The sequence below is a fragment of the Aythya fuligula genome, chromosome 3, assembly GCF_009819795.1.
Source record: "Aythya fuligula isolate bAytFul2 chromosome 3, bAytFul2.pri, whole genome shotgun sequence".
NCBI classification, from domain to species: domain Eukaryota; kingdom Metazoa; phylum Chordata; class Aves; order Anseriformes; family Anatidae; genus Aythya; species Aythya fuligula.
The window spans coordinates 12908758-12921105 of NC_045561.1; the positions used below are offsets into that span (position 1 = coordinate 12908758).

A 12348-nucleotide genomic window follows, 5' to 3' on the forward strand; every position below is an offset into this window, starting at 1 on the left:
GCCCCCCTCAGCCACCCCACAGCTCCCGGCCCTCCCCGTGCGGGCGGTGTCTCCCGAAGCCATGGGGGTGTTCCCGGGGCGGTGCCGGGGTTGGGGCCGGCACCCGGAGGGCCCCGAGGACGGCGGAGCAGGGCCGTGCCCCATGGCGCTGGCGCTGCGCTGCCTCAGCCGCCGGCTCCGGCTGCGGCTCCCGCTCCCTGCCCGGCGCCGCTGCGGGGGCGGCCCCGCTCAGCTCCCCCCCGGCGGCTACGGGGCATGGCAGGAGCGGGCTGCCCGCGACCCCGTAGCTTTTTGGGCCGAAGCGGCTCGGGGCTCGCTGCGCTGGGACAGCCCCTTCCACACCGCCTGCGAGGCCGGCTGGGATGGAGCCGGAGCCCGCTGGTTCCTCGGTGGCCGCCTCAACGTCTCCGGTAAGGCTGCCCCCCTGCCCCGGGGCTGCGCCCGCGGTGATGCTGTGCCCGCAGCTGCTCGGGGGCTGGGTGCTGGTGGGGAACCGAAGCTCTTCAGCAGTCGAGTTTTCGGCAGGACCTGTTGCTTTTCGGTTGTTTCAGCTGGAGGCTGAGCGTGAAGGGAGCTGGAGTCCAGTCCCTGCTCCTTGCTGTGTCTGTCCTGACTGCCCTCAGTTTATTTCGGGCTGTATCAGCCTTGTCGTCTCTTCCATACCATGGGCAGGCTCCATCTAGTGAGACTAAAACCCCAGCCCTACCTAGGGTGTAACTCGGTGCTGAGGTCTTTTAATAGGGAAGTATATTTTCGTATAAAGCCACCTTGCTTTAGCACAAAAGAGCGGACCCTCCTCTGGGCTTCCCAAAACACAGCTGTCCCCACGGGAGGATTCCCAGCTGTGGAGTTCCCAAGGGAACAGAGCTGTTTGTACGGCCCTGCTTCCAGCACCCAGACTTCAGCCAAACTCATGTTTTCACTGCTTCCCGTTGAAAGGAAGATCCTGGCTGAGCACAGAGGGTTGTTTGGGATCCATTATTTCATTTATATAGCAGAATCAGCACCTTTTTCTTAATCCCATATGGGTCAGGTAAAATCCAGCTGTTTCTGGGTCTGATTTTACACCGTGTCTTGCATCTGGTTCTTCTGCAGACACTGAATGCCTCTTATGTTTTCTCTGCATAGCTTGAAAAAAAAAAACAAAAACAAGTCACAGACCACTGAAACACAGCTGCAGAGAATTAAATGGTTTTGCTGTGACTGTTTTCCTTCTTTTAAAGCATGATGGAGATGAATAGCATGGTACTCAGCCACCGAGTGGCTGGTTTTCTGCTAAGAGGCTCGAGTTTTGTCCCTTGATCTCTTGATTGGAACAGCGGATAAGAAAGCACACAACAGCTCAGATCTCTGATTTGGAACAGGCTTTTTGCCTGGGGGAGACCTTGCAGAGGCATGAGGTTCAGCGCTTGGGGGTTTATCTCATTGTGACTCCTTTCCAGGAAAAGACCCCAAGGAGCTACTGTACCTGCAAGGCACCGTGTCCTCAGGAGCATGTCTCGTTGAATTTTTTCTGCGTGCTTTTCCAAGCCTTGTCGAGGAAGCAAGAAAACAGACGGAGAAACCATTAGGGTGTAGCGGTAGGGGGCAGGTCACCAAGTTCTGTTTTGTGAAATGAGAGAAAGGCACTTGCAATGTCAGGAAGGAAATAAGAGTGTTTGGCCCCGATTCACTGGTCAGTTCTTACCGGGCAAAGAACAGAAACTCTCACTGGGCTCGCTGTAACAGAAATACCCACTGAAATCTGGGTATGAGAAGGGAATGCTGCTTGGGAAATGAATTTCTGTTAATGTATTTTACTGTAATGTGGTGCAATATGTAAGGGTATTGCTGCAATGAGCTCGGAGGCAGGAGTTGGTAAGGGTCCCAGAACAAACCACAACAGATCTGATTACATATGGATGGACAACAGAGGAAATCAGTGTATGCTTAAAGCATTCCTCCTCAGAGCTTTTGTCCTCCTGTATTGTGTTAAGAAATAAAGAAATTTTATCTCCTTTATTTATTTATTTATTTATTTATTTATTTATTTATTTATTTATTTTAGTATTACTGCAGAAATTTACATTCAAAAGTAAAAGCCTTAAAACAACTGAAGGGCTTTTTTTCGTATTTTTGAGATAGAGAGTTGTTCTTGTAGTGAAACATGCTGAATTCTGAGGTTATTTTATCTCCTGCTCATCTTCAGAGCTTCATTTCCACCTTACTTGTAGTGCTGTAAATCAGCTTTGATCATAGAACAGCAGAAGCAGGCTCCAGGGCTGCAGTTCACCTAACCTTCACAAGTTTTGACAGAACAATAGGCAGCTTTCATTGCACCTAATTTATCTGGAAAAATAAAATCCTTCCTCACTAGTATTAATATCTCTAGGAAATGTGATCTGAAACTCAGCATTTATTTCTTTTTCAGGGTTATCACTGAGTTGTACAGCAGTGTGGCTGACTGGTTTTTAATAATTGTCTATTGAAATATCGTAACTGCCTTTACAAGCATATAATGAAGTACGAAACTGTAGTTTAGGCTGTAAATTTAAAAATTTACAAGGCTAATCTTTAATCATCAGACAAGTAGCTGCTGAACGTGTGGGCAGGCTTCTTGAGTGGATTCTTGAGAAGTTTTTTTTAAGGTGGGTACTCTCTGTCCCTTCGCTCAAACTTCACCTCACATAGTTGTCCAGGTCCCTTTTACCACTGGTTGTTACATGGGGAAATGGACCTTCAAAAGTGAATTTGCCCTTCATATTTTAGGAGTTGTAGCACACAGTTTGAGATGTGTTCATCTTTCCCAGCTGTCTAGTAATATATAGATACATGTCTCTACTGTGTGTGTTTACACTAGATCCTAAAGTTTGAGATTATTTTCAGTAAATGGAGATTCAGCCCTTCCAATTATACCTTAGAATAAAAATGCTTTGCGTGAGCTGTAATTAGAAAATCCAAATGATGCAGTGCTAAAAATGCAAGCTGGGGAAGGCAAGTCTGTCAGATTTACGTGGTAAAACACTGCTCTGGTGAGGAAAAGCATAAGAGTGTCCTCCTTGTCTTGGCGCTGGTGGGAGCAGGGCAGAGATTTTTGGCTGGTTTAAGCACAGCTCCCCTGAGTGCCACTGAGCTGAACTGAATCAGGCAAGGCCTCTTGTGGAGATGTCATCTCTAAGGCAGCTGTACCAATTCAGTATGGTATTTGTGGTATTTGTACACAACAAATATGGCAAAGACAACTTTCCTATTACTACAATGCTGTCAATGTAAAGGATGACTTCCCAGTGTTTGAAATGAGCGGGCAGCTAGCTAGGTGGCTGATGAAGTTTCAACTTAAGTCTACCTGCTGTTATGCTTGACCGAGCTGAGTTTACAGAACTCTGTGTGTGTTATTAGGCTTTGATTAAACTTCTGCTTTCTTACAGTAAATTGCTTGGATCAACATGTCGAAAAGTCTCCGGACAGAGTGGCTTTGATCTGGGAGAGAGACGAGCCGGGAACTGCAGTGCACATCACGTACAGGTATGGCACCTTCTCTTCTTACAGTGCCTGGAGTTGTGGTGGGACTGGGAGAAGAATTGCTTCTCTGAACTCAGACCTTTGTGAAACTCTCCATTCTTCCAAGGTACCCCAGTACATAGGACATGCAGCTACAGCTTGTGGCATTGTGATGAGGTATCTGCTGAAAAATGAAGTCTTGTTCCAACTTAGAAATGATATTCTTCCCTTGGCTTCTTCATGAGGGCTTCCTGATCTTAAATGCCTATATAATAAATGTTCTACACAGTCAGAAGTACAGTGGATGCAAATTAGTGGTAATTACTGAGAATTTCAGATTCAGATCTGCCATCATCTGGTTTTGGTGTTAATCAGGCTTGCTTGTGGTTTCCCTGTCTCTAAGTGGGTGGTTTTAGAACAGAAAGATTTTTTTTTTTTTTTTTCTCGCTGGCTTATGTCTCATCTGCCAGTTTTCTTTCTGAAGTGTCTGTGGCAATAGTTTGGGGAGCAGCTTTCAGTTTCAGAACAGCAGCAAGTGTATTGGTGCAAACAACGTCTTGTGTTGTTAGTCAACAGCATGATACGGAGTCTTTGCTAGAGGGGGTTTCAAGTTCCCTGTATTCTTCTTCCCCATCCCCAGTGCATTTTAGAGCAATCTTGAGGCTGCTCTGAGAGATACCAACTTGTAATTGCTGCTATAGGTAGTAGGGTTTGTTAGAAATGGCAGACTTCAAATGTTTCTCTTCTTGCTGTGTGCCCTTGCTTAGGAGACAGGTCTGCCTGCAAAAATGCCTTTTACCTCACGACTCCCTAGTAAGAATTAAAGGTTCCCCAGACTGTTCCTCAGTGGCTGTTTCAGGGAGCTAGAAGTTTGATATGCTGGACGAGAAAGCAGAGGAGATACAGGCAGTCCTGACATCTGACTCTTTAACAAGATGTTTTCTGCAGCATGTTGATAGTTGGGATTTGCAGAACTTTTTGACTATAAATAGGTTCCAGTTGTCTTGTCTTGTTCACCTTTGGCATTTATCAAAGCTCCTAAAAACATGATGTATTGGAGTGAAGAAGGTGGTCAGCAGGGAGAAATGAGTGTGCAAATAGCTTTGGGAGGTTAGCGCACCATACAGCATGCCATAACCAACTAGGTAGCTTTGCTAAACTCTTGAATTTTGTCCTTTTCATTCTGGTGACATAAAGGTAAATGGAATCCGGGGTTTCTTCCAGAGTTTGGGGTGGCATATGGACTTCTGCCTCTCTCTTTATGTCACAGGTGTGGAAATGGGGTATGTTGGAGGTTGGAATTGTGTGACGTGCTTTGTGTTTTGATTAACCTGAGAAGAGCAGCCCATTCGATAGCATAGCCTCATCGAAGGCAACTCTAGCCTCTCCCTTAGGCTGCGCTACATGAAATGTGCTGAGCTGCTCTGGGTCCTCCAATCGTCTTCTCAGGATCCCCAGAGGAATGAGAAGTCTTTTCTGAGCAGCAACAGAATTATTTTTCTCTTGGCCTGTGGCATGGTGTAGAGTTTAGTGATGTGGTTTAGTGGAGGACTGGTTAGTGTTAGATCAGAGGTTGGACTCGGTGATCTTGGAGGTCTCTTCCAACCTAGGTGAGTCTGTGATTCTATGCCAAAAACAGATTTGGAGAAAAGCATGTTTTCAGCCTGTGGATTTGTCATTGCAGTGTCTTGAAGACGAATAACCCACATCTGAAAAATGATTCCATCTTTGTGCAGCCTTACAAAGATACAATAACAAAGAACCAGGAAGAAGAACATTCAGGTGAAAGACAAGTTGGCAATCTTTATTTTCAATCTTCTGCTTGTATTTGAGAGCTATGTTTCTGTTTCTTCCTTATACTTTAGGTGAGACAAGGCTGCGTTCTGGTGACAGAGTTTTTCAGGAGATGTTGTTTCTACCAAGTGGGTAAAACAGGTTGCTTGATTTTTCTGCTCATCCTGTTATTGTCAGGAATAGCTGTGTTGACAGCGGTGGTATATGCAGGGAGAGAATCAGAAGTTTAGCCTTGAAATAACAGCCTTTTCTTTGAGCTGCATTTTCAAAGGCTTTATGTATGGCAGCAAGGTTTTTCAAGGCATGTTGGCATTGACATCCCCTTGAGGCTAAGTCTAGTTGAAAGATTTTTGCAGTAACGTCTTGGTTTAGGCAGAAGTTTTGTGAGGGAAAGTGAATCAGAAAAGGAGGTGGCACTGTGATGCCTATTCAGTAATCCTCAGTGTGGCAGTTTGACCTCTGCACATTAGCCTCAGCACAGGACAGGCCCAGCATGAGAAGATGAAAGGGATATCAGTAGTACCCGAATGCTGGTACCTGTGGCAGAGAAATGCCTTTTTCTTAGGATTTGGAGGCACTGTTAATGGGATTGCATCCTCACAGTCGTGCACTAGGAAGGTAAAGACTTTAATTTGGCCACTGCCTCATGGATGAGCTTTGGAGAAGGTCCTGGAATCTCAGCTGGGAGGTGCCCGGGGCTCAAGCGTTGAGAAGTACAAGGCTCTAGCTTGTTCCATTATTCACTTGGCAAAGCCTGCTGCTGTGAGCTTCTGCTCCTTAGAGATAAGCCTTGGGAGGCATGAGGGAAGATGTGGCTACTGGCATGGAAGCGCTCTCTCTTCTCTTCTGTGGAGCTGTCAGCGGCAAGGAAACAGCTGAGTGTTGGCCCTGCTCCCATCATGGGCTGCAAAGGAAGGCAGCTGCTGTGTGAAAAAGGGGCTTGGAACAAGCTTCTTCCTCTTCAAGTAAGGGACGAGTCTCAATCAGCTGGGCCTCCTCCATGCATTGGTAAGAAATGCAGCTACATCACAAAGTGCTGTCCCAGCTGGCTCATCATTAGGGGAAGCAAAGAGCTGGTGGGGCTGTACCATGAGCCCCAACTATGTGTGCCCGCTTCTTGGCAAGGTAGGTTGTATTTATTGAGCTGGATGAAGGGCTTTTTGCTACAGTGGGAACTCAGACATGGCCTTATTGGCAAATTTTCACCCATAAAGCCTTCGGTGAAACGTTTTAGTTTTTGCTTGAATGGTGATTGCTTGTTCTTACAAGCTCAGTTGTGATGAATCCCTATCTTCCAATAACATCCTCTGCTATAAAACTGAGCTGCTCCTTCGGAGAGCCATCCTGACTCTTCCTTTGCCAGGGTAGTCCCTGAGGGCATTGCCAATCTAATAGAGGGTGCCTGGCTCCCAGAGCAGCCTCAGCACCTGTCTTGCATCAGGGATGCTCAGTTAGCAGCTTTCACCAGCTACTGCCAGTGTTTGATGCATCCCAGATGCTGGAGATGTGATTAAGTGGCTCGGGAGCAGCAGGCTGCTTAGGTCACTGGCTCGCACCCTCATTGTAAATGATCTTTTCACTGGTGAGCTGGTGTCCTGTCTCTCCAGCTGATACATCTCAGCTGTTTTGGGAAGAAGTTCCCTTTTATCCTTTTTTTCCCTTCTCTACATTTCATTTTCTATCAAGCAGAAATCCGTCTAAGTTTCAAGGACTGAATGAAAAGGCAGGAGACTTGTTTTATTACTATTTTGTGGCAAAAGGGTATGCATCTCTCCTGAGATTGGGTGGCTGCAGTCAGCAAAGGGGGGACAAATCAAAAAATTTTTTATCGAGTAGTCTGGCTCTCTGGAGGCTAAATAACCATAAAATCATTGCTAGGACACCGGCGAAGTAGCAGTTTAGCCACAGGAGTGTGCTGCGAAAAAAACGAGTGGTGAAGGGTTCAGCCTAGCTGGGAGTGTTTTGTGCTGCTCTGTGGATGTTGTCATGGCCCAGGAGATTTGAAACTTTGCAGAGGAGTTCCCCAAGGCACCGCTGAGCCTGGGTTTTAAAGCGTACTGTATTATCAAGCAAGTTATATAAGCAGGCACGGTTCATTGCTGGGTTACAGCCTCTATAAGCTCAACAATAGGGAATTTTAAAGACGGTAGCTAAAGCATTGCCAGGCCTCTCCCTCTCTGGGGTTATTTATTCCCTTTGATATTCCCTTGTTGACTGCAGTATGCATGATTTAGCCACCTGTGAGCAAACATTCCCCAGCACTGCAATATCTAATGTTACAAGCCTGATAGAGAGAACTAATTAAGTAAATATCCTGCTAACTGGCTGATTCTCTCTGTCAACCAGTTCATAACTTTATCAGACTGTTCAAGACGAGGCAGTGCAATGAGTTACAGAGAAATTGAGCTACCTCACAGCTATGCCTTTAACAAACACCACCAGGGTGGTTCCTCAGCCAGAGAAGAAATGGTTGAAATTGTGTTAGATGTTACAGCAGGGATGGAGGCTGGAACCCATGTGCAGGCTGGGTGGTGTGGAAGGTGTTTCTCGCTGACACGGAACTGTTTCCCTTCTTTCTAGTACCATGTTGGCTACCTAAGTTGAACTTGCAAGTAAAATTTGTCCAGGCTTTAAGTTTTCCCCATCCTAGGCAGCTGAGGGACTTTACACTTTGTCACCTGAAGAAAAAAAAAAAAAAATCACAAGGAGTTTTTCTTGCCTTGGGATCAGGATGTTTGAAGGAAGGCTGGAGAATTGTGCTTGGATTAGCAATTGAACCTGTAGCCAAGAAACCTCGCATGTTGAGCTCTGTGTTTTTTTAGTTATTCTCACTGAAGTGGAAGTATTTTTCCTTTTGGTCAAAAAAGAAATACTTTTTTTTTTTTTTCTCTATTTAGCAAAAAGTGAGGGATATGGATGGTTAAACTGAGGCACTGTTCGCACAAGTTGAACTGAAGAGTGAGCAGATTTGTGCTTTATGCTTTTTGCCAGAACACTGAGCCAGGAAGAAGAGACAGGGTTTGCTTACAGGGGACTCGAAGCTACATCTCAAATGATAGCACCTTTGATGCTATCTATGATCATGAGATTCAGAGACAGGCTTTGAGTGTGACTGTTCCCCAGTAACTCACACAGAACAACAAACAGGAGGTGAGATGGGCTGAAAGATGCCCAGATCTTTCTTTTTTTTTTTTTTCTTTTTCTTTTTTTTTTTTTTTTAACTACAAAACCAACCTATTTGGTGCATTTGACCTGAATTTTCAAATAGTTTCATCCTGATCCAAACTGTGGTTCCAGGAAACAAACTGGTGATTGCAAGAAATACTCAACCCAGCCTTCGGACTGAGACAGCAGAGAACTTGGTTTGTGCCAAATCTGTTAACTTCAACAGACACTACCAAAGCCCCTGTACAGCACTGGGTGTATTAGGAAAATAGAAAAGCTGTTTACTGAAGAAGGTCTTGATGCAGTTTTTTTGGATGCAGAAAGAACTGGCTTGCTTTGTTTAGAAAGCTGCGGGCTGTCTTGCTGGATGTAGTGAAAGATAGGATCAGATTTCTTGGAAAAAGGTTCCCTAAAGAGAACTGCCAGAGAACTGTGTCAGGGAACTGCCAGTGAAGGATTTTACAGGAGTTTCTGTTTGAGACATTGAGCAATGGGCTTTGGAAACACAAGCACTGGGGGAGGACATGGGAAAAATGTGGTCGGGTATTTTCTGAACAGAGAGGTCATAAAGATGGGGAGAGAAGGGCTGCATCTGTCAGATTACACAGAACCACAGGAGAGGTCTGCTGGCTCTGCTGAAGGGCCAGTCTGGCAGACGTGGTGCTGAGGAGTGATGCTGGGGTACCTGAGGAGATGCCCATGCAAAATACAGTGAGTCTCTAGAAGAGAACAGTACTAATGCTCAAAATCTTGCTTATGGCTGTGAAGAAGCATGCCATAACAGTCTAATTGATTATTCCAGATTTAATTATTACAGAATGAGGAGGTTCTTTCTATGTGTTACCTTGACACCGCTTCTGTCCAGCTCCAGGTCTGCACTGCTGTTCCTGACCATGGCCAAGTCGTTTGCGTTGCAGGGTCTCCAGTGCCAGCCTGTACTCCCTCTCTTGCCATCCCATGCCTGCCGCATCCTCAGCATTCACCTCTCAAAGCCTCGGTTATCGTGTCGGACCTGTATTGCTTAGTGTGTTACCTTAGTGTGTTAGGGCCATAAAACCACGGTGGCGCCATTAAAAGATAAAGAAAGATAAAACAAATTAGCCATAGTTACCCAGTAAGTTAGAAGAGTTGCTGTAACAGCTAAACTACATGAAACAAGGCTGCAGATAAATTAAAAAGGATTCAGACAGAACAATCCCTGAAAGCTTCATTCCTGAGGCCGTGAAAGCTCGTTACAAGACCCAGGGCCTTTTACTTTGACGGGCAGCAGGGTATTAGAGCTACAGGGTAACAGCAGGAGCAGACTGCTCTCTCAGTAAAAGAAGATTGTTTTTCAGCAACTTGTAACATGAAGCAGCTATGTGAGGGCTTGTTCCAAAGCTTGCGGAAATCAGCGAGTGTGGAGTGACTTGGGAGAGATCCAGGAGAGCAGCTCTGCAGCAGGGTGGTCATTACTAACGTGGAGAGGGGATTTATGTCCAGTCCAGCCTCTCCCTGCTCATGTTTCTGGGAGCTGGCTCTACCCACAAAGCTCTCGTGTGTGGTGGTTGAGGCTGTCAGCACGTCGCCTACACCTTGAGCTGGTGTGTCACTGGGATAAGACCAGGTTTCCCTCTGATTGTGGAGGTGCTGAGCTGGAGTGGGTTAATTAGGTCCATCTCTGCAGAGGTGGGGTGAGACTGGAGCTGGCACGGATCTGTTTGACATCCTGCTGTTTTGCAGTTTGTTTTGTCTGCCTGTTTTTTGCCTGGCTGCGTTTATGTGAAATCCATATTCCGCAGCTGTTTCTCTCCACACCTGCAAAGCAATGAATGGCTTGGATTTGTGTATGTTTTTAGTTGAAAGATGCTTTTTTTTTTTTTTTTTTTTTCCCTGAAAGCAAGTCCAGAATGTCCTTTGCATGTCATAATTTTCACCTTCCCTGCTCACGTTCACTAATTCATCCACCATCTCCTGGCTTCTTGTCTGTGTCTTTTCTCAAAATCTCCCTTTCCTGGTATCCTGTTCTTTCTCCTGCCTCACCTTCTGGGTCCAACTGGTTGCTGATTCCCCATATCTCAGCTCTCCCTTGACACTTTATCTGCCAGGGTGTCTCTGAGTTTAGAGCCCTTGCAGCCCAGCCCTCGCTCTTTAAGCTCAGCTCTTGCAGAGGAGCTGCAGATGTTGTGCATTAGCTGACTGCAGTTTCTCAGCTTTCTCTCTTCAGAGGGGCAGGGCATTTCCTTCTGTTGCAGCACACTTCCTTCTCCAGCAGTTCGCAGTGCTGAGATCCTCCTGTTTGCCAGCGTTTGTCCTCCCTGGGCCCCTCTGCATACCCAGCGACTTCGTGGCTCCTGGCTGCCTCTGCAGAGCGCCTTGATAAGCACAGGCTGCTTGGGCGAGGGAATTAAAGTCCTTTGGGGAGCAGGCAGCACTGCAAGCACTGCTTGGGATTTTGCCTTGCTCTCTTCTCTTGTGGTTGTGGTGTATGTTTTTGGTAGATGGGAGGATTTGCTGGATTTGGATGGGAGGCAGATCCTTTGTGCGCTTTCTGTCCGTGTTGGGTGGCATTGCCCCTGCTGCTCTGCCTAGGGTGGGACGGTGCTGGGTGTCAGCCCCTTGGAATTGCTCTCTGCCTTTTAAACTTACATGCTGGAGCGATCACAATGCTGAGCTTGGCACCGGTAGCAGGTGAGGATAAAGGGCAAGGTTTCCTCCTGCTCAGTTCCCTTCTGTGGAATGGGATGGGTCTTTCTCGCCCAATTCTTCAAGGCCATGTGCTCGTTCCACCCTGAGATGTGCCTCGGTTAAATGTTGGAAAAGTGTAACCTGCCAGCACCTACGAATTGCCTCCTTGTTGGAGATGAAAGTGCTTGAAGGAGTGAGGGATTCCAGGGTGGGATTCCTAACACAGTATTTCTGCTAACTCCCTTTTTTGAATTGGAGAGGAAGTTGCTGCTGTAGGAGCCAGAAGGCACAGCTAATATTTGGGGATTTGTGGAGGGAGGTTTTGGCTTTGCCTTCTCTTTTTTTCCTTTGTGTCCATTCCCTCATGTGCTGCACTTCTAAGGGAGCAAGGCAAAGCGTGACCTTCCAGTATAGCCCTTCTAGAGCATAAAGGACAAGGCAAAACAAATAGATCTGAGGATAAAGACTCAGTCCTTATTTTCTATCGGCATGTTCACATGCTCTCATTAAGCAAACGTTGTTGTTGTTTTTTTAATTATTAACCCCTATTTAACGAGGGTTTCTGCCATCATGATGACTGACTCCTGCATAAGCAAGTGAAGTGCTGAACTGTTCAGAAAGGACGCCCTGGCTAGAGCTGTTTTGATGTTTCTGTTCAAGAGAAAGAGGTTGCAGCTCTAAAAGCACTTGTATGTGTTCCAGTACAGATAAGAGGTTTTCATTTCGCTTTCTCACAACTGCCCAACCGGGGCTTGTTTCACTTCCTCTTCTCTGCAGCTGAACAGCAGAGACACTCAGTTTTGTTTGGTCTCTTTAATATTTATTATTAATTTATTTTAATGTTTATGCATGTTGATATTTTACTCTAATGGAGAAGAGAATGTGACCTTTTAGGACAAGGCACAAAAATAAACGTTGGGTGGGAATTCGTTATTGCATGGAGTTGATCAGTTCATGAACTTATGAAAAATAATCAAAATAATACAGCTAATAAACTGTGTATTTATGTAGTTATTAAGGCTGTGCATGCTCATGAAGCACTTGGAAATAGTTTATGAACATTGTGCTCATCTCTAGGTGTAAGAGATGAAGCTGAAACTCAATCCAGGGTAAGGCAACTCCATACCTGCTTGCTCTAGGTTTGCCATTTCTGTTGCCAGCTGCTGCCAGAGCCCAGGTACTGCACCAGGTGAACCCCAGTACTGAGCACAACTGCCACTTGTGAGTTACTGTGCTGCAGGA

The 12348-nt window shown here is 46.0% G+C and overlaps 1 protein-coding gene across 1 annotated transcript in view; it reads left to right on the plus strand.

Moving 5' to 3' along the window:
* Positions 1 to 61: 61 nt before the first annotated feature.
* ACSS1 (acyl-CoA synthetase short chain family member 1) overlaps positions 62 to 12348 on the plus strand; it is a 36299-nt gene continuing 24012 nt past the window's right edge. Inside the window, exons 1-2 of the mRNA XM_032183714.1 lie at positions 62 to 410; positions 3408 to 3504. Of these exons, the coding sequence (XP_032039605.1) occupies positions 62 to 410; positions 3408 to 3504 (446 nt within the window). The remainder of the gene's footprint in view (positions 411 to 3407; positions 3505 to 12348) is intronic.